This window comes from Teleopsis dalmanni, chromosome 2, assembly GCF_002237135.1.
Source record: "Teleopsis dalmanni isolate 2A chromosome 2, ASM223713v2, whole genome shotgun sequence".
NCBI lineage: Eukaryota > Metazoa > Arthropoda > Insecta > Diptera > Diopsidae > Teleopsis > Teleopsis dalmanni.
The window spans coordinates 110937150-110962098 of NC_051847.1; the positions used below are offsets into that span (position 1 = coordinate 110937150).

General features: G+C 36.7%; 2 protein-coding genes across 2 annotated transcripts; both read right to left on the bottom strand.

Moving 5' to 3' along the window:
• Positions 1–7760: 7760 nt before the first annotated feature.
• On the bottom strand, positions 7761–10764 carry LOC119675447. The gene is made up of 4 exons (XM_038086647.1): positions 10621–10764; positions 9795–10556; positions 8319–9708; positions 7761–8257 (listed from the first exon to the last, which is right to left on the bottom strand). The coding sequence occupies exons 1-4, from the start codon at positions 10762–10764 to the stop codon at positions 7761–7763; spliced, it is 2793 nt and encodes a 930-aa protein (XP_037942575.1).
• A 306-nt stretch (positions 10765–11070) lies between these two features.
• Positions 11071–12789, bottom strand: LOC119675448. Its single transcript, XM_038086648.1, has one exon. It carries the CDS (start codon positions 12787–12789, stop codon positions 11071–11073), a length of 1719 nt encoding a protein of 572 aa, XP_037942576.1.
• Positions 12790–24949: the final 12160 nt, after the last annotated feature.

The window sequence follows — 24949 nt, forward strand, 5'->3', positions numbered from 1 at the left end:
CCAGTGCAATTTGCTTGTACGTGGCCAAACCCAAAACATTTGAAACATCGTTTCACGTCGGCTCGTAACTTTACGCGGCAAATTGTCCACCCTACTTTTATGCGGGATTTTTCCAATATGCTCTTTACGTCAGTAATTGCCATTTTCACGAAAGCGCAGCATTGTTCTCTACTATTCGCTTTAGCGACTTGTACCTTCATCTCAGCTGTTGGATTTTGGGTTGCTGAACGGATAGCGGTGATGACCTCTTCTTCATCGGTTAGACAATCCAAGTCGCGGATCTCAATCGTAGTTTGCGGTCTTAGATCTTTTACCGTCGCTATTTCTTTCAGTGTTACTTTTATGGATTCGCAAAACTCCGCTTTCTTTCCGCCTTTTGCGACTTTAAGCAACACTGTCCCAGCAGTAGTCTTGCGAATGGAGTGGATCGCAATTTCAGTTTTCTCTAATTTTACGTTGTTCTTTAACGACTTAAGAATATCTGCGTAACTTCTGCCTTCTACTGGCTTTATGAGTACCGCTTCAGGTTTATCTTTAGGCGCTCTGCGCTTAATCCTTGAATTTTTTCCTTCTGCTCCTTTATTTGGCGGAATTTCTACATTGTCCCAATTCTTTATTGTTTTCTTGGGCGTTTATTGCCCTCCTTCTAGTAGCGATTTGTCACTTATATGTTGGCTTTTCGCAGTGTTTCTTCCCATTAGTTTGCACCACTGGGCTAGTCGCGGCTCGCTTTTGCCGTTGTGCAGTCGGAGTGTCTACTATACTGCTATTTTTTGGTAGTCTTGATTGGTGTGCACTACAAATTTTCTATGCTTCAGCTTTTACCCAACATAGCCGGTAATAACTTATGTCGAAAAGCTCATCTAATGCAGCAACTGATTCTTTTACGTCATTGGCAACATTCCTCTGTCTAAATACAGTGTTTTTCATTTTATTAAGAACGGCTTTGCATTGCTCCAATGCTTCCGCCTTTTCCTTCTTCCTTTGTATTATGTATTCGCTCCTATGCGAGGGTGGTACATCATTTATGTTTTCTGGCACTTCAGGTGTGTCCATGTTAACTGCGGACATCCCTTTGTCAATATGTGTTGGCGTGTTCTCTGTTTGTTTTTTAATTTTGTGTTGTTCATTCATTTTTATTTGGGTCCCAACTCCTTGCCGCTATCGATGTTCGATTGTACAGTCGCTTGTATCGATCCCCATGGTTATCTGTGCAAAGCAGGGAGGCCATGCGAGGGTTTACACAATTCCTTATGGGAGATTGTGTTCATTGAGAACTATAACAATCTATATATTAGGAACAATGGTAAGTCAAGATCATGTATCCTAGTTAAAAAATGTATTAATGCCTTTCTATGTCCACAGTATAGTGATAACGATTTGATAGCTGTAAGGATCGAAATGCTAGGTGGACAAAATTTTCTTGTTGCTTCTGCCTAAATGGCGCATGATAGGGATGCTCCTCCGGAAGAGATAGACGCACTAGTACTCAGAAGTTCATCAAAAGATATTCCCACGCTAATTGGATGCGACGCCAATGCGAGGCATACGCTTTGGAGCAGTTCGGAAACCAATGACAGGGGTGAGTACCTTTTTGATTTTATTAACAACTCCAATCTTTTAATTTGTTATAGATGTAAAACTCCTACTTTTACTTTCCCCAGTTAACAGGGGTTTGATGGATGGGAAGAAGTGCTAGATATAACACTTCTATCCAGATATTGTAGTTAGTAATTGGAAGATATCTGACAAGGAATCCTTTTCGGATCATAGTTGGATTCTCTTCAACTTAAACATTAAACCAAATCATACAATCCCCTTTAGAAACCGAAGAAGATAAAATAGGACATTTTTACAAGGGTAGCTAAGATGGAACTTAATAAAGTAAAACAAACCAAGATTGATTCTACTAGCGAGCTAGACAAGAAGATATATAATACTGAGGCAGCTTATTATATAGTTTACAAGAAATCTTGTCGATTAAGTAGAAGCAAAAAATCTTTTCCGCCTTAGTGGAACTCAGAATTAAGTGATCTCAGGCAGAAAACACGAAAACAGTTCAATGCAAGCTACAAGAACAATTTATTTATTATTTATTAAAAGAGTAGACGTGAAAATTGCCCAACAGCCGGTACTGCGACCAGAAGAGACCTATTGTACCAGTTTCACTATTGATTAAACAAAGCCCCTTAAAGCTTTGTGAATAAAGTCTACAACTAAATCTAGAGAAGAGTTCTTAATCTGTTCTGGTGACAGAAATACTTTATGAAACAGGTTTCTTCTGTGCGTTATTAAAGCTGGACAGTCACAAAGAATGTGCATGGTCGTTTCCTCATCTTCGAGGCATAATCTACATTCCGAGTTAGCAGATAATTATAGTTTATGAAGGTGATATTTCAGACCATAATGACCTGTAACGAAACCCGTTATCAACCTTAAATTACATTTTGAGAATTTAAGAATTACTTTGTAGGAGTACGGTGTTATCAGTGCTTTGCTTTGTCTGAGTCCTGGAAAGTTTACCCAGTACTCCAGCCGCATATGATTTTCCATTTCCTTGATAATCTGTTTGTACTGGCTTAGTTTATTCCACAAAAGGGTTAAGGGCCTATAGAAGCAGTTTTGATGCGGTTTTGGCTAGCTCATCAGCTTTTTCATTTCCCAAAACTCCTCTGTTGCCCGGAACCCAGCAAAGGCTTACCTTATTCCGAGCTGCAAGTGATTGCAGAAGCTCGTAACACTCAAGGACCTGTTTTGATTTGAAAGTCCAAGAAAAACGAGCTTTAAGAGCAGCCTGGCTGCCAGAGTAAATAACATTTTTCGAGCCAGAAGATTTTTTGATTAAATTGGATCTTACGCATAAGTTGATTGCGTGGATTTCAGCTTGGAAGACTCGGCCATGTGCCCATTGCCTCCGAAATGCTGGTGTTGGCGCCAGTGCCTTCATATACACCAGCGCCAGTGCCTTCATCTATCTTTGATCCATCTGTGCACCAAACCAAACTTTTTCGGTCAACCTGTGGGCCTCCATTCTCCCACGTTGAACGTGATGGTAGGTGTACCTCAAATTTTTTGCCAAAACGATGGAGTTCTGTTGTATAGTCTCCATCGCATTGAGGAATTTTACGTGCTCCAAATGTTTTTAATATTGTTGTATGACCATAATCAAGACAACCCTTGTTCATGTGGAGTTTTAATCGAAGCGCACTAAGCGCAGCCGTAGATTGAATGTGTATGTGCAGAGATGTTAATCCAAGTATAGCCTCAAGTGCTGCAGTTGGACTTGTCCTCATAGCACCAGTCATTAAGAGACACGCTAATCTCTGGAGCTTCATGCAAACAGCAATAGATCCAGCCTGTACGACCTTTTGCCACCAAACCAGGCAACCATATGTCATGATAGGACATACTACTGCCTGATATATCCAAAATATAATCTTTGGGTTGAGGCCCTAAGTTTTACCTATACAGGACCGTGTTGTCCATAAAGCCCTTAATGCTTTGTTATATACTTTATTTAAGTGTGAATTCCAAGTGAGTTTGCCATCTAGGACAACACCTAGGTACTTTGTTTCACTGGAGAGAGAAATATTAGTGTTTCCTAAACGTACGGGACCTATGTCTAGTTTACGTTTGAGTGTAAAAGGCACAACAACAGTTTTCTCCGGATTTATGGAGAGACCCTCACCTTCGCACCACGCTAAAATGCGTCGAAGGTGTCCTACCAAGATCTCTGCTTTCCAGATACTATTATAACTAGATCGTCTGCATACCCAATGGGGTCACAACCAATATTCTCCAATAAGATTAAAAGTTCATCAACAACCACTGACCAGAGCAAAGGAGACAGTACTCCACCCTGTGGGCAACCTTTTGCGGCCTCAACAGCTACAGACGTTCTACCTAAGGTTGATATAATTTTTCTGTTTTGAAGCATCGCCTCAATCCATGAAATAACATTAAAATCAACATTTCTGTTAGTTAAGGCATTCGAGATCGAGCCATAACTCGTATTGTCGAACGCTCCTTCAATATCCAGAAATGCACAAAGCGCAATTTCTTTATTTTTGTGGGCCTTTTCAATTTTCCTGACCAAGTTCCCTTTGGAATAAGCGAAGTGAGTTTTGTGAAGAGGTTGACTTTTAAACAATTCAGTACGAATATAGATATCTATGAGTCTTTCCATAGTTTTCAGGAGGAAGGATGAGAGACTAATCGGTCTACACGATTTAGCGTCATCATTTGGTCTATTACCATTTTTTGGTATAAATACCACTTTCACTTCTCTCCAAGCTTCAGGTATATGCTTCCAGCATAGGCTTGCACTAAAAAGCACCTTTAAAGGATTGATAAGAACGTCTATGCCATTTTGTATAAGTGACGGGAAGATACCATCACTTCCTGGTGACTTAAAGGGACTGAAAAAATTAACTGCCCATCTGATTTTATCAATGTCAAAAATGATAACAGATAGCGACCTTAATCGATTGTCTGGTTGTTCATAACTTAACGTGCGCCTATCTATGGATGCATCACATAAGATCGATCCTGGAAAGTGCACATCACTCTTTTTCAATAGACCAATGTCATTTGAAAGAGACTTTCTCAACACTTTATGAAGGCGAGCCATTTGCGGAGAGTTGTCAACACTGGCACAGAAAGTTTTCCATGATTTCCGTTTAGATTTTCTAATCTCATTGTTGTAGGCAGTCAAGGATGTTTTATAGTCTACCCACACCCCTAATCGCTTCGCTAAATTAAAAAGCTTCCTAACCTCCCTGCGCATTTCTTCGAGCCTGTTGTTCCACCATGGCACATCCCGTCTGGATGTACGTGGTTCAACCTTACATGCATCTTCATGCGCCTGAGAGTTAACAGAGTTTATTTGATCTGCTGCTAATTCAAATTCATCAATATGACTGATTGAATTCAGTAATTGAATCTCCCTACTAGCTAAGGATAGTCTAAAGATTTCCCAGTTGATACACTTACATGCAGCTGTCGAAATTTTATGTAAAATCTGGCCCGGCAGATCAAAAAGAATATGTTGGTGGTCAGCTAAAGAAACCTCCTTTGAGACCCTCCAATTATCAACATAATTGGAGATAAATTGACTAGAAAGAGTAAGGTCAAGAACCTCTCTTCTAATGGCATTAATAAAAGTAGGTTCAGAACCATTGTTCAATATGCTGATGTTATTACTACTAAAGTATTCTAAAAGCATTTGCCCTCTTCTATTTATGTTAGTACTATCCAATAAGGTATGGTGCGCATTAGCGTCGCAACCAATTATAAATTGTAAATTGTTAGATTTGCAATAACTTACCAAGTTTGTGACTGCTTCAGGTGGTGCTTCATCTGCATCGCCTGGGAAGTAGGCTGCACTCCGTCAGGATCTCAAAAATGACCGACACCAAGTCCCTCTGGGTGAAATCTGGAATTGGAATACAGTTAACATTTTTGTTTACTAGTATAGCAGTTCTAGGCGACTCTATGTCACGTTTATATATCAACTTACTTGATTGATGTTGAAGGCCTTTTATACGCCCACCGACTGTTTACGGCTCCTGGATAAGCGCTATGGCCAGTCCTTTTGTGGCGAAGGTCCTGCACAAGGTAGCCGATGCTCCTTTCGCGTGTTGGTTGAGTTTTATTAAGAGAGCGTTCGACTTCCTTCTGAAGTCGTGCTCTTCATAGCCCACTTTCCCTCTGGCGCTCCTTTGGAGTTGTTGATGCTCCACCCACAGGTGACCGCATCGAAAGCCTTTTTTGAATGGCGGCTCTACTAGTAGTTGGGGCCTCATTGGGAGTCACAGTAGACGTAAGTATTGATTGTGGGACCACGTGCTCCACTTTCTGTCTCTCCGTCCTTGTGATGGAGTTTGTTTGGAACCTTTTGTTCCACAGGCCGTTGTTCTGGCTGCCCCTCCTTTGTCATACTGTTAGCTTTAAGCAGTAGCTTGATATGGCTGAAGCGATATGCAATTCTATCTCCACTCTGGACCAGTGAGTTCCATGACGCATCGTCTGGGCCTTAATTGTGGCAAGAACCTTGGTGTTTTCAAAATCGCAACTGTGTGGAAAGTATCCTCGCACCAGGTGTGTTTTTGGGAACTCCGACTCTTCAACCACTTTGGCGCCCAGTTTAGCCTTTGTTGCAATAGCTGTCGCATTTTTAAGTACCCATTCAGCCATTTGGTTATGTGTGCACACCACCATGAGCCATCCTGTGCGAGGGAAACAACCTTCAAATTCTGGTTTAACCTCGTCTGACGCCAACTCAATGGCAGTCTCAATTATGGGCTCCTGTAGCTATGCAATCTGTTCCCTGTTTAGGGGGCACTTAGCCAAATCAAAAGGAACAAATCCTAATTTGATCCCCTTGGCCTGACTGGCTACTTGGCTGAAAGAGGTTTTACTCGATCCCTGTATCGAGGTGTTCTGCTTTGGTTTCTTACCAGCTGGCATGACCATGTCGTCAGATAAAGCCCTTTTAGCTGGCGCACGAGTTGGAAGTTTAGACACCATGTCTAGGGCCACATCCCTAGAGTATCCCTGGCTCATGTAAGCCTTTAACCTCCTCTTCTGCATTGAGTTCAGTTTTACAAAACCCTTCTGGTCATGTAAACTGATCCCTTTCATACAAACATTGACAATAGTAGCACCTGACTGTTCAGAACAGAGACTAAAGAGACAGCATCAGACGCTTCAGTTTCTGTGCTGCTAGCATCAGTATACTGTGGAAAATGTTGTTTTTCCACAGTATACTGATTGCAGATGTGCCCAACAGCACCATCTACAAAAGGTTCACTGACCTGTGACACAACAGTCGACTGGTTGTTGTTAATTCCCTGCCCGACAGCAGTAGTGTTTGATGCGATAAGGGTAGCATCATCCCCTTTAGTTTGTTTATTAGATATATCCATATGATATCCCTCGAGTGTTAGGGAAGTATAAAGTCGCCGTCGGCAGAGCCCATTTACCGACAGAAGGCAAATTGAAAGCTGAGGTCGCCTGGTATCCGCAGTTCGCTATTAAGGTCATCACTAGCCCCGTGACCAAGTTAATACAGGCATAGCTGTTCCACCGTAGATTGGGGGGTTGTTCGGGTCTCATTCATACATTCACACATACTACACCATACATCTTTATATAAAAAAAATTTAAACTAGGGACAAAAACTATAGATTGTTTCATAACTTCAATCAAACCCAGGGTATTTTCCTTCACCCAGCCTAGTTGCTGGCGACCACAAAACCAGCAGAGACATGACCTAACTGCTTTGGGGTCATCGATCCTACAAACGACTAAACTTCCATTAAAGGCCGATCGATTGACTGACGAACTTAATGAGTAGCACCAAAATGCAAAGACTCATCTGCTCCTCGAGAAGCTAAGATGTTATAGTAGCCATTTGGACCACGTCAGTCAGCCTACATAAAGTTACTGTTACAAAAAAGATAATTTTTGTATTTTGCCTTGCGGTTCGCCAAGGCTTGTACACTTTAGTTTAAGTAAAAAACTAATTGAAATAATTATTGAACTTGACTTTATTAAATATACTTTTGTTTAATATATAATTGAATTAAACCATTTAAAAAGCACGTAAACTTTTTTAAGCACACTACGCAAAACTAGAAACCAAGCCAAAATTCCGCCAACAACTAAGCCAACACGAACGTTTGACATTAGCTGTCACTTGAGTTTTTGGGTGACCAGATGGATTTATAATTTAAAGGTGACCAGTTGTGCTTTTCGGTTTAACATCCCGGCCCCATTGAATCATCTGAATTCAATATTGGTAATAACGCCAGCTTCGCAATGGGTCGAGTGAGTGTGGTTTCAGGCGTCTTAACTTCTGCTACTCTGACCTTGCCATCTGCTCCTGTTACCGTGCGAATGATGCGAGCAAGAAGCCATTTCATAGGTGGCAGGTTATCGTCATGAATAATTACTAAGTCACCGACCCTTAAATTGCGAGTTGAATGTTGCCAACGATTTCGTGATTGTAACGTGCATAAATATTCATGTTGCCAGCGACGCCAAAATTGAGATTTTACTGCAGTAATTCGTTTCCATCGAGCAGGCAACGAAATTTCCTGTGACGTAATCACTGGTTCCGGTATGTGCTTTAGTTTTTTGCCGATTAGCAATTCGCCTGGTGTTAATACTGACAAGTCATTAGGATCTGTGGATATACTTGTAAGTGGACGGGAATTCATCACAGCTTCGATCTCGACGAGAGCCGTAGTCAGTTCTTCGAATGTAAGTCGAGCATTTGATAGGGTTTTGTACAAGTGTGATTTTGCAATTTTTACCGCAGAGTCCTCCGAAGTGAGGTGCCCTTGGCGGTATAAAGGAAAAGTCAATACGTAAATTTGCGCAATGTGACGTGATGGTATTAATTGTACATTGTTTATTAAAGAAATTGCGGAACTCTCTGAGCTTGTTGTCTGCACCAACGAAATTTGTTGCGTTGTCGCAAAATATCTTCATAGGCACACCTCGACGACCAACGAATCGTTTTAACGCTGATATGAATGCGTCTGCAGATAATTCTGTTACAGCCTCCAAATGCACCGCTTTACTTGCAAAGCATACAAACACAGCAATATAAGATTTATATGGTCGCTTGCCTCTTATCTTTAAATATGTGGGTATTGGTCCGGCAAAATCGACTCCAGTAACATGAAACGGCAAGCATTCTGTGACTCGTTCTTTAGGAAGATTACCCATTACTTGCTCTAACAATTTCAGTTTATATTTGATGCAGTGAATACAGTTACGAACTACCTGAGTTGCTAAAGACTTGCAATTTATGATCCAAAATTCTTGTTGAATGAGTGTTGTTAAGGCTCGCGGTCCGGCATGAAAATTCGAGCGATGTATGTGTGTCGCTAATGAGACTACGACTGTGTCCGCCTTTGGCAATAATAGAGGATGCTTCACTTCAAAAGATACATCTGCATTCATCAGACGGCCGCCAACGCGCAATAACAACAAGTTCCCAAACTGTTCGAGAAACGGACATAAGTTTGCTAGTTGACCCTTAATTGGCCTTTTTGTTTTCAGCAATGTAATTTCTCTAGCAAAATGGTGCTGTTGAATAGCCCAAACAATATGATATAGAGCATTTTTTAATTCGCTAGCCTTGAGTACATCAGTATTTCTTGATCGTGGTTGAATGACACGTAACACGTAGGCAAATGTACGCACACATTTAAGATAATTACCATAATAATAAATTTGTTCGATAATATATGATGGTTTCCTTTGTTTAATAATCAGACACGTTTTCTTGCGTTCCAGATTAAGATGTGTGGTCTGTAATTCCACTGATGAGTGCAGAGGCCATTCCTTAATGTCGTTTTGGAGAAATGTTGGCCCGTGAAACCATATGGATGACTGCAATGTGTGCACCGAACACCCACGCGAAATGACATCTGCCGGATTATTTGCTGAATCAACATGATGCCATGTAGTATTTGTTGACAAATTTTGAATGTCGGCAACTCGATTGCCAACAAAAACGGATAGTGTTGATGATTCAGAGCGAATCCAATGAAGTGTGATTTGTGAATCGGACCAGAAATAGACTTCTGATATTTCAAACGATAAATGCGGTTGTACCTTTGCCCATAATTTCGTTAATAATTGAGCTGAACAGAGTTCTGTCGTGGCAACGAACATGTTTTCGTAGGAGCCAATCTTGATTTTGAAGTAAGTAAGTTTACGCATATGGTTCCCAATGAATCCTTACATCTCAAGTATAGGCAGCAACCGTACGCCTTTACAGATGCATCACAGAAGCCGTGAACTTGTACTTCAATTGTGTTAGACATTCGTACAAAACGAGGAATATGTAGCAGTGGTAAATGTTGCAAATCATCAATGAAATCCTTAAATTTACTTGCTAAAATCTCTGGAATGCCTTCATCCCAAGAAATATTTTGTACCCACAGCTGTTGTAATATGATTCTTGGTACTACAATGATTGGATTGATTAGGCCCAACGGATCGAAAAATGACGCTGTAAATGATAGAATCGATCTTTTAGTAGTAACGCTTACCAATTTTTTAGGTTTAAACGAGAACATAAATACATCTGTATCTGGTCTCCATTTTACTCCGAGAGCACTGGTTGTGTCTTCATTCAGCTGAAGGTCGCGTTCCAAAGTTGCATTTAAGTTACAATGACTACAATGCCACTTACACAATTCCATCCCAAAGTGACTTAATATTTCAGAAACTTCTTTTTTTATTTGCACCAATGTTGCCAAATCGTCCTTTCCGGTGACCATATCGTCGACGTAAAAGTCGTTTAGAATAACGGCCTTTCCTAGTTCATGCGCCTGATGATAATTTTCAGCAGCATACTGGAGACTTCGTATTGCAAGGTGTGGAGCCGCTGATGTACCGTATGTGACGGTGTTAAGCATATACGTTGAGATTGGTTTGTGTTCATTTTCTCGCCATAGTATTAGTTGGAACCGCCTATCATCTGGATGAAGCACCACTTGACGGTATATTTTATTTATGTCTGCCATTAACCCATACTGATGTATTAGTAACAAAACGAATTAGTGTAACAAATAAATCATTTTGTATTGTTGGTCCGACCATCAGTAAGTCATTTAGTAATACTTGTGATGCTGAGCGACATGACGCGTCAAATACTACTCTCAATTTCGTGGTCTCACTAGTTGGTTTCAACACGTAATGATGTGGAATGAAATAATGAGCACGACTCAGATCAGGAGACATAATTCGGGACATGTGACCTAGATTTTCATATTCCTTTAAAAACAATGCGTAATCCTTTTTCAATGATCCTTTTTCAATTTTTATTCAATTTTCGTTCCATCCAATAAAATCTCTGCAACGCTATGTCACTAGAGTTACCGAGAGCATCGGGATTGGTTTTAAATGGAAAACGTACTATTATTCGATTTTCGGCATTTACCTGTACATTCTCTACAAAATGCTTTTCACATTGTTGTTGCTCAATGGTGAATTTCGAAGGTTGGGTAGTAACATCCTCCAATTTCCACAGACGTTCAACATTAGAGTTTAGTGTTTGGAATGTTGTGCAAAATCTTCGGTAATCTGAAGATGACATTCGATGGCTTTCGGCATCGGCATATTCTTTAAGGAGATAGATTCGTCAGGTTGATAGCCAGTGATGTTGTTTGCTAACAGGAATTCAACCGATTTTTCAAAATTGCTTACTCTGGATCGTATAGTAGTTTGAGTTTGGAAGTTTAATTTTATGCAAGCGTCATCAACACCAGATAAATCAATTGAGGATTTTGATTTTCTTAAATTTAATATCTGTGCAAATGAATGTGTGAGTAGATTCACCTGAGAACAGGAATCCAGTAGTGCTCTACACATATGGTAGCAACCACCAGCATCTTGCACAAGAATAATAGCTGTGGCTAAAATGACTGTACTTTTCTTTTGAATTGAGTCGCTTCTTACTGAAGTGGCATGTGATGTGGCTGAGAATGTACTAATTTGATTTTCACTATTATCCGCTGAATGTAGAAAAGGAACTTGTACTGGTGACTCAACAGTTTGGTGAATCAAGGAATGATGTCGCTGCTTACAAAACCGACACGAGTATCTTGATGGGCATTCCGCTACACTATGTCCCTTATTAAGACAGTTATAACATAATTGCAATTGACGTACCTTTTCTTTCTTATATTTAGTGGATAAAATAATAAAACGCTGACACGTAGTAATTGAGTGATTTTTCTTCAAACAAAATACGCATACCAATTCGGATTTCTGAAATTTATTTATACTTGTTAGCATTGTATATTGTTTTGATCCCTTAATGACTGGTTTATTTGCTAATTGGTTTGATACTTGAAGGTTATTGTTTTTGCCTTGTGCTTCCAATTGTTGACATCTTCTTTCTAACATTTTACAACAGCCCTCCCATGTAGGCAACGTTTCGTAAGACAGCTGATCCTCCCAACGTTGCTTCGTACCGGGATCCACTTTGTTCATTAACAGATGGATCATGATTGCGTCCATGATTTGTGTCGTAGAACTCAATGTTTTGAGTGAACTATAGAGCGCTGACATTGTATCTACAATATTTCTGAGCTGTTTGGAATCCGATTTACAAGCCACAGGAACCTTAAAGAGTGCAGATATATTTTCTAAAAATATGAGCGTGTCATTATCATAGCGATCATTTAAACGTGCAATAACTAGCTCGTAGTTTTCTTCCGACACTTGAAAGGCCTTTACGGTTGATAGCGCCTCTCCACTTAAACATGTCAACAAATGGTTGAATTTTTCGATCTTGGATATAGTAGCATCATTATTAACTAAGTTATTAAATGAGTGTATGAAGTTTTTATAATCCATATAATTTCCATCAAAATGTGGCAATTTCAAAGCTGGTAAACGACTGTTATTAATTGTTGGTGACATTACGAAGCTGTGTTCGTTATTAACAACATCTCTTGGTCGACGTTCTTCCATAAGAGACTTTATTTTAGTTTTAACCGTGATATACAACTCATCTAAATCATTGCGTCCACCATCAGCGGGATCTAAATTCTCAATTTGAGATTGATAGTAAGTAGATTGCTTATAGTACGACTCTACCAATCCCAATCTACACTCCAGTTCAATGTAAGAGAATTGTTTTGTTGAATCAATTTGATTATTGATTCGTGTTAAGCTTCCCTTGCACGATGCTCTTTGTTGCTTTAGAGACGTTATTGATAATGGTTTTGGTGTAGTTGCTGCGTTCTCTCCGTCTGACATAATGAAGCTGCTACAATTTTAACCTTCAGATGATGCAAACGATTGTATTGAATGTTATTAAAATTCGAAAGTCTGTTGCTAATGTGTAGCGCACCACTTTTATGACTTGTATGCGTCCAATTATGCGAATTGAACAACAAACTATTTGTACACTGATCAGCACCTGCTGATACGGACTCCAATTATGCGAATTGGATGAAAGTGTCCTGTCACGGTCGCCAAAATGTTACAAAAAAGATAATTTTTGTATTTTGCCTTGCGGTTTGCCAAGGCTTGTACACTTTAGTTTAAGTAAAAAACTAATTGAAATAATTATTGAACTTGACTTTATTAAATATACTTTTGTTTAATATATAATTGAATTAAACCATTTAAAAAGCACGTAAACTTTTTTAAGCACACTACGCAAAACTAGAAACCAAGCCAAAATTCCGCCAACAACTAAGCCAACACGAACGTTTGACATTAGCTGTCACTTGAGTTTTTGGGTGACCAGATGGATTTATAATTTAAAGGTGACCAGTTGTGCTTTTCGGTTTAACAGTTACTACTACTATTACACATGAAATTACTACTACTACTATTACTACTACATAAAATAACACAAACACAACTACGTGAAAACATAGATGACAACACAAAACTACCTAATGGTAGATCTTGGTTGTACACCTCATTCTGGAAACGATAAAAATTCACAGTCATCTGACAAATGCCAGGTGATTGCGAATATTTATATTTATAGTCCGAGTTGTAGCTAAGCCCCTACACCACTTCAAGGTGCCAAGAACAATGGTTGGCATGAATATAAGGATTGTCTCAAAACTTATGACAAAGCTATCAGGGAGCCCAGAAGTAATGGCTGGAAGAAATTTTGTAAGTCAATTGAATCAACCTCATTTTCTGCTAGGCTCAGTCTTAGTCTAGATATTGAGGGGACTTTTAAGAGTTAAAAAATTGGATAGTTACTATGCTAAAAGCAGTTCTAGGATTACCTAGTGAAGTTTGCGCGCGCGAAAAGTGAACACTCCGTAACTTTTATTGTTTTTGATTGGAAATAATTAAATTACAAATCTCAAAGTTATGATCATTTTGAGCGATAGACCGTAAATATAAAAATTCTACTAATAATTAGTGCCAGTAAACGGTGATATTAAGATTTAGTAAAATAAAAATTTTTGCTAAACAAATTAAAAACTTTTTTATGTTTGCAAAAACAACCAAAACACAAAAAATTGAGTTCTTGCTCAAAACAGCTGATAGAGACAGCATATGATCTTTTTAACGAAAGTTATAAATTATAAATGTGGTGTTGCCACAGTGTTTTTAAGTATTCTTAAAAAAACTTAAATAGATAAAATAAATAAATAAATTTAATAAACAAATAAATTTAAATAACATTTTATTTGGAAATTTTCGATTTTAAATAATTAAAAATAATTAAATAAACAAAGTGTAAATAAATTGTAAACCTAATACCATATATGAGCGAATATGAAAGAGTTGTACGTCGGCACTCTCATATAAGTGAAAATGGCTTGAATGGCTATATTATGCTTAGCACAGAAGACGTTAAAACAAATAAGAAACTTAAAACAAATTCTGTACACGAAACTAATATAGCAAAAATAGCTAGTGAAATTGCCACAGCTAATAAAATTAAGTTAACCAACAACTTAACAAATTCTTTATTAAAAAACACAAAAACATATAAAGATATGTCGCCACAAAAAGTCTTGGATGAAAGACCACTACCTGTAAGACGTAATTCCTTTACAACTTCGGTAAATGTTCCTGTAAGTTCGAACCAAATTCCCGTAAAAACATTTGTAGAAAACATTGTATACACTCTACCTACAAGTAATACAACAAACTCAATTGCCACCTCTTTATCAACTAGCATAATAACAACAACATCATCAATGCATGAACCAATAATGTCAACAATTTCACCGCCTTTGCAAAAATTGCAGAGTACCACTCTAAATACTCCACTTTCAACAAAAAGAAATAGATCATCTCCTAATAATCAAAAAGAAAAGCAGAGGATCAAGAAACAAAAGCAAAAAGAGCAATCGTCTAATCAGCAAACGCTGACGAACTATTGGCTTGCCAAACCAGCAAACAGGTTCGCATGCTTATCGGACGAAAATGATAACGGCGAAGTGAATAGTGAAAAGAGCGACAGCAACGAAAACGATGCAACAAAACAAATTAAAAAAACCAAACCACCACCGCTCTTTATTCAAAAAGTAGAAAGACTAGACATTTTAATAAAGGCAATTGACTCAATACCGAATTGCAAATATGAAATAAAAGTATTACCAAATAATGAAGTCAAACTGCAACCATTTGACTCAACTCATTACACCAGCATAATAAAGCTGCTTAAAGAAAAAAATACCGAATACTATACATATAAACCGAAGGAAGAACGAGGTTTTAAAGTCTTTCTCCGTGGCATGCACTACTCAGTGGATACAAATGAAATTAAAAAAAGCCTTCATGAAAACGGTCATGAAATCATAAATATCCAAAACATATTACAACTACGAACTAAGAAGCCATTGAATTTATTCTCTTTAGAATTAAAACAAAATGTGAATAATAAAGAAATTTACTCAATTAAATATTTACTTCACTGCAAAATCCAATTTGAGCCACCTCGCCCTCAAAAAGTCATACCTCAATGTTCTAACTGTCAAAAATATGGACATACAAAAAATTTCTGCACCAAGTCACCGGTTTGTGTTAAATGTGCAGGAAATCATAAAACCGCCAATTGTCCAACAAAAGGAAATTCTGAAAACATTAGCTGTGCCTTATGCGGAGAAAAGCACACAGCCAACTACAAGGGATGTGAGGTGTACAAATCACTTAAAATTAAACGATATCCTATCATGAGAGAAAAAGTAACACCCGTCCAAACAAGTCAGCAACAATCTTTGAACACAACAGACAATGCAACTGCTCAAAACACAAATGCCAACATCCCACAAACATTATCATATGCCCAAGTTACGCGTCAAACACCTGTTGAATCTAACTCTTACAACCCAGAACTCGCAGAGTTAAAAGAAATGATGAAAACATTGATAACACAAATGTCAGGAATGATGAACATTTTAACGGCGTTGGTCACAAAAATCAATGGGTAAGTTCAATGAATTAAAAATAGTAGCATGGAATGCAAACGGTATAAGTAGACATATCAACGAATTGAAAACTTTTCTATACTCAAATTCGATCGACATACTATTAACCTCAGAAACGCATCTCACTGAAAAAAGCTATGTTAAAATAAAAAATTACACAATATTTCAAACCAATCATCCCGACGGAAAAGGACACGGTGGAACTGCCATCTTCATAAAAAACTGTATAGTTAGCTCTGAATCAGAACATCATAGTACAGAACAAATACAAGCGACCTCAGTAATGATTGAAGATTCCCATGGTCTATTAAAATTGGCTGCTGTTTATTGTCCTCCTAAGTTCTCAAATACCAAAGACACGTACTTAAATTTCCTCAAATCTCTTGGTCAAAGATTTATAGTCGGAGGGGACTTCAACGCAAAAAATATGCTATGGGGTTCACGTTTAACAAACGCAAAGGGCAAAAATCTCTACACCGCACTGAATGAATACAAAGCAAAATTTATAAGTACTGGTGAACCAACATACTGGCCTAGTGACCCAAGAAAGCAACCTGATTTGATTGACTTCTTTATAACAAAAAACATAAATGTAAGTAACCTTTCCATTCATTCCAGCCTTGAGTTGTCCTCTGACCACTCACCGATAGTACTAGTTTACAGCGCAACTCTTACTATGAACAATACGAACATTAATACTTACAATTATAAAACATGTTGGGATACATATCGCGAGATAATAGAAGAACAATTAGTTATAAATGTAGCTCTAAGAACAGAAGAGGAAATAAATAATGCAATAATCAATTTCAATTCTCTACTATTATCTGCAGCATCTACATCTACACCAATAATAAAAACCAAAAATGTAATACCTGTCCCGAATCATATCAAACATAAAATAGAACAAAAAAGAAAGTTGAGAAAAATCTGGCAAGTATCTAGAGCTCCACAAATAAAGACAAAGTTGAATAAATTAACAAAAGAGCTGAAAGTTTTATTAGAGGCTGAAAGACAAAAAAATGTATCAAATTTTATCTCAAGATTGAGTGCTACAAAGGTTACAAATTACTCCTTATGGAAAGCTACAAAGGGTAGTAATGGCGCCATACTTCATTGCGCACCGATTAAAAAAGAAGATAACACTTGGGCGCGCACAAACCAAGAAAAAGCAACTGTTCTCGCTGAGTATTTTAAGAGCACATTTACAAATCCTAAAAATGATACAAACCATGCATTACCCAAGAACTTGACCCAGATGAATTTTAAAATTAAGAAGACAACAATTGCTGAAATAAAAAACATCATTGCCGTTAACATCAACCCAAAAAAATCACCAGGCTACGATGAGATATCTGGTAAATTTCTTCTAGAATTACCTGTAATAGCCATAATTTACATTAGAAACATATTTAACTGCATGATCAGCAATAAGATTTTCCCTTCTGTTTGGAAAGTAGCGAAGGTTGTAGCAATACCTAAACCAAACAAAAATGCTTCAATTGTCAACTCTTACAGACCGATCAGCTTATTACCTATCTTATCCAAACTATTTGAAAATCTTCTTTTCTCCCGACTTGAACCAATAATACAAGAAAACAACCTATTGCCAAATCACCAATTTGGATTTCGTAAAAAGCATTCTACTATTCAGCAAATTCATAGGGTGGCTAGTAAAATTGCAATGAATATAGACTCTAAGAAGTTCACTGTGGGTGTGTTTTTAGACGTAGCTAAAGCATTCGACAGCGTCTGGCACGAAGGATTGCTTTACAAACTATCAAGAATATTGCCGGCCGATTTTTATTTACTACTGAAGAGCTACCTTAAAGATAGATACTTCTTTGTACAATACCAAAACGACACATCCCACATGATAAAAATAGAAGCCGGTGTCCCTCAAGGGAGTGTATTAGGTCCGATCCTATATCTATTATTCACTGCAGACATTCCTAAGCCTAAAACTGGAGAAATACTAACTGTAACGTTTGCTGACGATACTGGACTTTTATCAACGAACCATGATATCACTAAAGCAACTGTAAATCTTCAAAATCATCTAAACGAAGTGATGCATTGGTCTGACACCTGGGGGATAAAGATAAACGCCGAAAAAACTGTCCAAGTCATTTTCACTAACAGAAAATTTGAAGAACAGAAACTAAAAATTGTTAACATTGATATACCAATCTGCAAGAAAGCCAATTACTTGGGTATGCTATTAGACCAAAAGCTGACTTGGAAGGAGCACATAATTCAGAAGAAAAAGGAAGCTCATCGAAGATTTGCAGATCTATATTGGCTTCTTGGTAAAACTTCCAGTCTGTCAATAGACAACAAACTACTAATTTACAAAAGTATTATTGTTCCGATTTGGAAATATGGAATTGAAATATGGGGAACCACCTGCAAGACTTATATAAATACTATTCAAAGGCTCCAATCAAAAATCCTGCGTACGATAGTAGATGCTAGATGGTACATCAGAAACGACGATATTCACAAAGACCTGAATATCCCTACAGTACACGAAACAATTCAAAAAAGCAGTGCTAACCACTTATCTAAATTGCTTCAGCATTCAAACCTAGAAATGAGAAGACTCCCTGCCCTGGAACTAGGATACAAAAAACGTCTTAAACGTACACTCCCAACATACTTAAGTATAAAGTATTAAATTAAGCTTACTCTAATTTATGTTTATTAATTTATTATTATTATTTATTATTATTATTTATTATTTAACTTTTTATTTACTTATTTATTATTTATTTATTTATTTTATTTACTTATTTATTATTTATTTTCTTTTTACTTTTATTATTTATTTATTTATTTATTTATTTAATTTATTTACTTATTTATTTGCTTATGTAATTATTTGTCTATTTATTTATTTATTTTATTTACTTATTTATTTTATTTACTTATTTATTGATTTATGTATTTATTTATCTAATTATTTATGAAATATTTTAAAATTTTATGAAATATATCATTATCATTAACATGTTATCTTAAATGATGATTTAAGATAACTGAAACTTCCAAATTTTCATTTGTTAAAAGTATTACTAGATATCTAAGATAGTTGTAATATTAATGGAATAAAAAAAAAAAAAAAAAAAAAAAAAAAATTCAGTCAAAGTTAGGCAGCATAATCCAAACTAAGTACGTCAGAAGAAATACGTCACAAGGAGGGGTTATTTCACCATTACTGTGGCTGCTGGTCGTGGACAATATTCTTAATATTCTAGATAAGATAGGGGTGAAGGCAGTAGCGTATGCGGATGACGTGGTTATTCTAGTGTCAGGTATGATCCCTAACATAATAAGCGATATTATGGAAAGGGCTTTGGTTAAGATAAGTACCTGGGCCACAGGTTGTGTTCTAGGTATTAACCCAGGAAAAACTGAAATGATGCTGTTTACCACTAAACCCATAATACCAGCTTTCAGGTTGCCTTTACTGAAAAGGCAACAATTACAACTATTGGAATAAGCCAAATATCTAGAAATTCTGCTAGATAGTAAGCTAAACTGGAAACACAATGTTGGTCTTCGTATCAAGAAGGCATGTGTAGCTTTCTATTCTTGTAAAACGATGTTTAAAAAAAATGTGGGATTCGTCCCAATATTACCCACTGGATGTACACGGCAATTGTACGTCCAATCCTCACGAATGGTGCTGTCGTTTGGTGGTCGGCTCTGAATAAGAGATATAATATCGTTAAACTTAACAGAATTCAGAGCACGGCATGTGTAGGTATTACAGGAGCTTTTAGGACGACTCCCTCGGACGCCTTAAACGTGATGTTACACCTGTCCCGATACCTTCTGATCCTCAAAATTTGATAGCAACTTTTGCAGACGATACAGCCCTAATTGCAACTAATAAAAATTTTAACATATCCACAGACAACTTGCAGAATTACCTACACTCAACGCTCGAATGGTTCGACAAATGGGGAGTTCAAATAAATACAAGCAAAACAGTTCATGTTATCTACACGAATAAAAAATATGACCTAAAACGTATAAAAATTAACAATGCCGAAGTCTTCACACACACAAAGGCAAATTACCTTGGCATTACTTTAGATAGCAGATTAACTTGGAAAGACCATATTAAAGCTAAAAGCAATGAAATTAAACGCCGCTTTGGACAATTGTACTGGCTACTCTGCTCGAAATCAAAACTAACAGTGGAAAATAAACTTCTAGTATATAAAACAATAATCGCTCCAATATGGAAATATGGAGCCGAAATATGAGGCACAGCATGTAAATCCAACATTCAAATACTGCAAAGACTACAATCAAAAATACTTAGGACTATCATCAACGCTGAATGGTACATCTCAAACTATGACGTTCATCGCGATTTAAAGAAAAAATAGTAAAAAGCACACAGACAGATTACTTTTCCATCCTAACCCAACAATGAGGCAGCTACCTAATGACGAAGCCACACATAACAGAAGATTGAAACGCTTATTTCCATCAGAACTAGCAAACTAACTAATATATTCATAGTAAATTCATAGCAGTCTATTTAATTGACTCATTTATTATATCATCTATCCATTAATTTTAATTATTTTATAATATTTAGTTTATATAATTTAAAGAAAAGTTTTCTTTTTATCCACTATTAATAGTTCACTCATGTAATTCTTAATCTTGTTTTTGAATTATTACTTGAAGTTCCATTATGTAAAAATGTACACTAAATGCTAAATCTTGGCAGTTGTATAATAAAGGGAAGCAAAAACAAAAAACACCTGCTACCTATCGATATCCACATAAAAAAACATGGTTTGCAACAGCGCTGTAAGACTAAAAGGAACAGGCGTCTGGTCGGAACGAATATATGGACATAGTCGGCTTTTAGGTACAGTTCCAAACTATAAGATGACATCAAATTATCTGAACCCGTGCATAGACTTCGAAAGGAATTTTCAGACAATATTCCCATCAAGAAATGAATGGAAAAAGGAAAAATTTCGGAGCAAAATACGATATCTCAATATATACAGATTGCTCGAAAATGAACTGTGGGGCAGGAGCAGGAATCTTCATACCATCTGAAAACATAAATAATTCACTTCGGCTACCTAATGAGGCTACGCTTTTTCAGGCTGAAATTCTAGCAATTAGAAAAGCCTGTCGGCAAATTGCAAGTCACATCGAGGACAGATGTAATGTTGTTATTTTTATTGTCAACCACGCAGCAATTAAAGCCCTTGAATTTTTCATAACAAAATCAAAAATAGTAAAGGAAAGTAGAGAAGCAATCGACGAGCTAAATCAGTTGGCTGATATCACCCTCATCTGAATTCCTGGATATAGGAATATCGTAGGGAACGACAAAGCTGACAGTCTAGCCCGCTTTGGTGCCTCCCTAGATGCGTCACTGGCGGTACCAGTTTATATTACCCTGGAGACCATTAAAAGAAGTACCTTCCTTTACTTTCTGCAACTTGCCAATAACAGATGGATTTAGTCTCTACTCTTATACATTAGGGTTCTTGCGAGGAATGTGGTAGCAAAACGGCGAATAATCGCTAATTGAAGTACATGGTAGTTATCTAATGGCCTGCTACTGCAACCAACCAACCAACCAACCAACCAACCATGATATGTTTAAAAAACAAATGCTGCGTAAAGCCGTTTCCAAACCCAAATGAGCAAACCTTCAAATGGTGGATCGCGATACATATTTACATTTATTGACGACAAATCAAGATATATTTTTGTATATTTCATAAAAAGTAAAGCTGAAGTTTTTAGCGTTTTTAAAGAATTTCAAACAATGATCAAACGTCAGACGAGCAAGAGAATTAAAATACTTCGAAGTGATAACGGGACCGAATTTATGAATAAAGAATTTAATAATTACCTAAAAATTAATGGGATAATAAGACAATTAAGTACTCCACATACACCACAACAAAATGGTGTGGCCGAAAGACCTAATAGAACTTTATTAGAAATGGATTAATGGATCTAGTGTTGATGAATCACTTTGGGGAGAAACTGTAAATAATGCAGCATATTTACATAACCGAGCTCCTACAAAGGCTTTAGATGGAATGACACCGTATGAGGCATGGTTTAATAGTAAACCTATTGTTAAACACCTAAAAATTTTTGGATGTGTGGCAGTTACATTAGATAAAAAACAGATTAACAAACTTAGACCAAAAGGAAAAGAATACTTGATGGTCCGATATTCAGATGTACCAAAAGCATGTCGTCTATTTGATAAATTAACTCGCAAAATAACAATCATTTGTGGTGTGTATTTTGTAGAATTTCATAAAAATCAAAACGAGAATATTCAATTGGAACTAGAAAATGTGTCACAAATTAAAAGTACTGAAAGTAAAAATATATATGAAACTAATCCCAATGATATACCTTGTGAAGAAATTTTAGAAATGGAAGTTTGTAATGAAAACATTGAACCAACTTTAAAAACATTGATATTGCGAAGAACATATAATGCTGTAAATATGATAAGTAAAGATGAACTATTTACAATTCCTCAAAATATAAATGAAGCGTTTAATGGAGAAAATGATAAATATTGGTTAGAAGCTATGAAAGACGAATATAGTGTTTTAGTTAAAAACAATACGTTTGAATTGGTTGGCTTGCCGAGACACCAAAAAGTCATTGGAAGTAAATGGTCTATAATTTAAAACCAGATCATAATGGCGTAATTGAAAGGTTTAAAGCTAGACTGATAGTCAAAGGATGCAGTCAAAAATATGGTATTACTTACTCGGAAACGTTTTCACCAGTCATTAGATACGCAACTATACGAATGTTACTTGCGTTAGCTGCGGAGTACAAAATGTATTTGCAACAATTAGACGTGACAACTGCATATTAAATAGCCCACTAAATGAGGACTGTATTATGGAACAACCAACAGGTTTTGTTATTGAAGCGCTTCCCGATCAAGTGTTGAAATTAAAAAAATCAATTTATGGCTTTAAATAGTCGGGTCGTGAATGGAATAACAAACTAGAAGATGTATTAAAGAAAAATGGTATTACACCGTACAATAATGAAAAATGCTTATATATTATGAAGAAAAATGGTAAATTATTATTTATAGCTGTTTATGTTGGCAATTTACTTTTAGGTTCCTTATCTATGAGTGACTTAAAAGAATTCAAGAAATTGCTGTCTAAAGAGTTTCAGATAGTAGATAAAGGACCCCCCAGCTGCTTTTTGTGGTGGGAGATTGAGAGGCAAAGTGATATAGGCAACATATCTGTGTGCCAGAAACATGTAAACCGGTCTCAACTCCATAATGGTTTCAAAGTTATACATGGTGCAGAAAAAAAAGCTGACAAATGTCGTTACCAAACTTTCATTGGAGAATTAATGTATTTAGCTATCTCATCAGGCATCACACACTCAGTAAGTAAGCTATCGCAAGTCAATACAGAACCAGAAGTAGAGCACGAAAAAGCAGCAAAACATTTTCTCCGTTACTTGTCAAATCGACTTAAAGCTACATTACAAATCCGATAGCGGAGATACACATGGTTATGTTGATGCTGATTGGGGTTTAAATCCAATTGACAGAAAATCGTACTCGGGATATATCTTTAAGTTAAGGAGTGGCTCAATTTCATTGGAATCGAAGAAGCAAGGTGTAACAGCTCTTAGTACAACTGAAGCGGAGTATGTTGCTTTGTGTTCAGGTGCAAAGGAAGCGGTGCATATAAGGAGACTGCTACTGGAACTTGGCTGTGCAAATGAAGATAAACCAATAGTTATTAGAGGCGATAATATCAACGCGCAAAATTTAGCCAAAAATCCAGTACACCATGAACGAACAAAACATATGGACATAAAATTCCATTATTTAAGGGAAATCGTTATAAGCGATATTATAAAATTGGAATATATCCCAACAAACGATATGATTGCAGATATATTTACCCTAAATTTAACTAAAGAACAACATGCACGTTTTGGATTGAAAATATAATAATATATTATTGTAAAAGGATGTTAGGTTTGAAAAGAGGTGTTGAAGAAAACTAGAAAATGCAACACTGCAAACCAAAAACCCTTATTGACGTCCATCGTAAATAATATAAGTTCGCAGAATTTATATATAAGGTTATTTCTACATTAAGAAATATCGATACTAATCATTTTTTCCCTTAGAAAACACATAAGTCAACCAAAGTGAATCGAGTAATCTACACATCCGAATAACCGTTGAACATCGAGTACAAATACTACAAACATCCTGCTGAATTCGTATCAGTTCGCAGCTACAGATCATTTGGAAGAGACAACCAGCGTTCTTCAATCTACACCGTGATTTAAGCAGTTATTTATAAAATTAAGCTAAACAATATTTATTCACTTTCAATTTATTTAATAATACTAACTAATAAAATACAGAAAACTTAAACGTGTGTTTGAATATTTTGGTTACATATAAATTTTACTGTAACGAACCTGGAGAGGCTGAGGATACCCCAGCAAAACGAAACGACCCCAAGAAAATGTCGTTACATTAACTTTTTCCTTTTTTCTTTTCTCTTATATTTCTTTTCTATCTATTGTTAATAAAACCATATTGAAAAGAAGACGTGTTTTTCATTCTGTAGACTTTTAACAATTTGATATCAGATAGACTACGTATTAGTCAATTAACGTTTTAATACGTCCATTACAAAGATTAGTACATATCCAGGAGCGGATGTACATTGTATTATAAAAACTAAAATGCGGCAGGTTAAAATATCATGGTTGAATAGCGAATGTTGTGAGATAGAGAGACTCCAAGGAGCTCATGACGATTTTAATGTTCATAAAAAACTCAAAGAAGCAAGTGGCATATACAGCAAAAATCATGCTTTATACATGATAGACAACCAAAACAGCGCCTGAACTTTCACTTAATGGGTCGCACATAATTTAGAGATGCTCTGGGAACTCAAGAAGCTATATTCTGCCTACAAGTT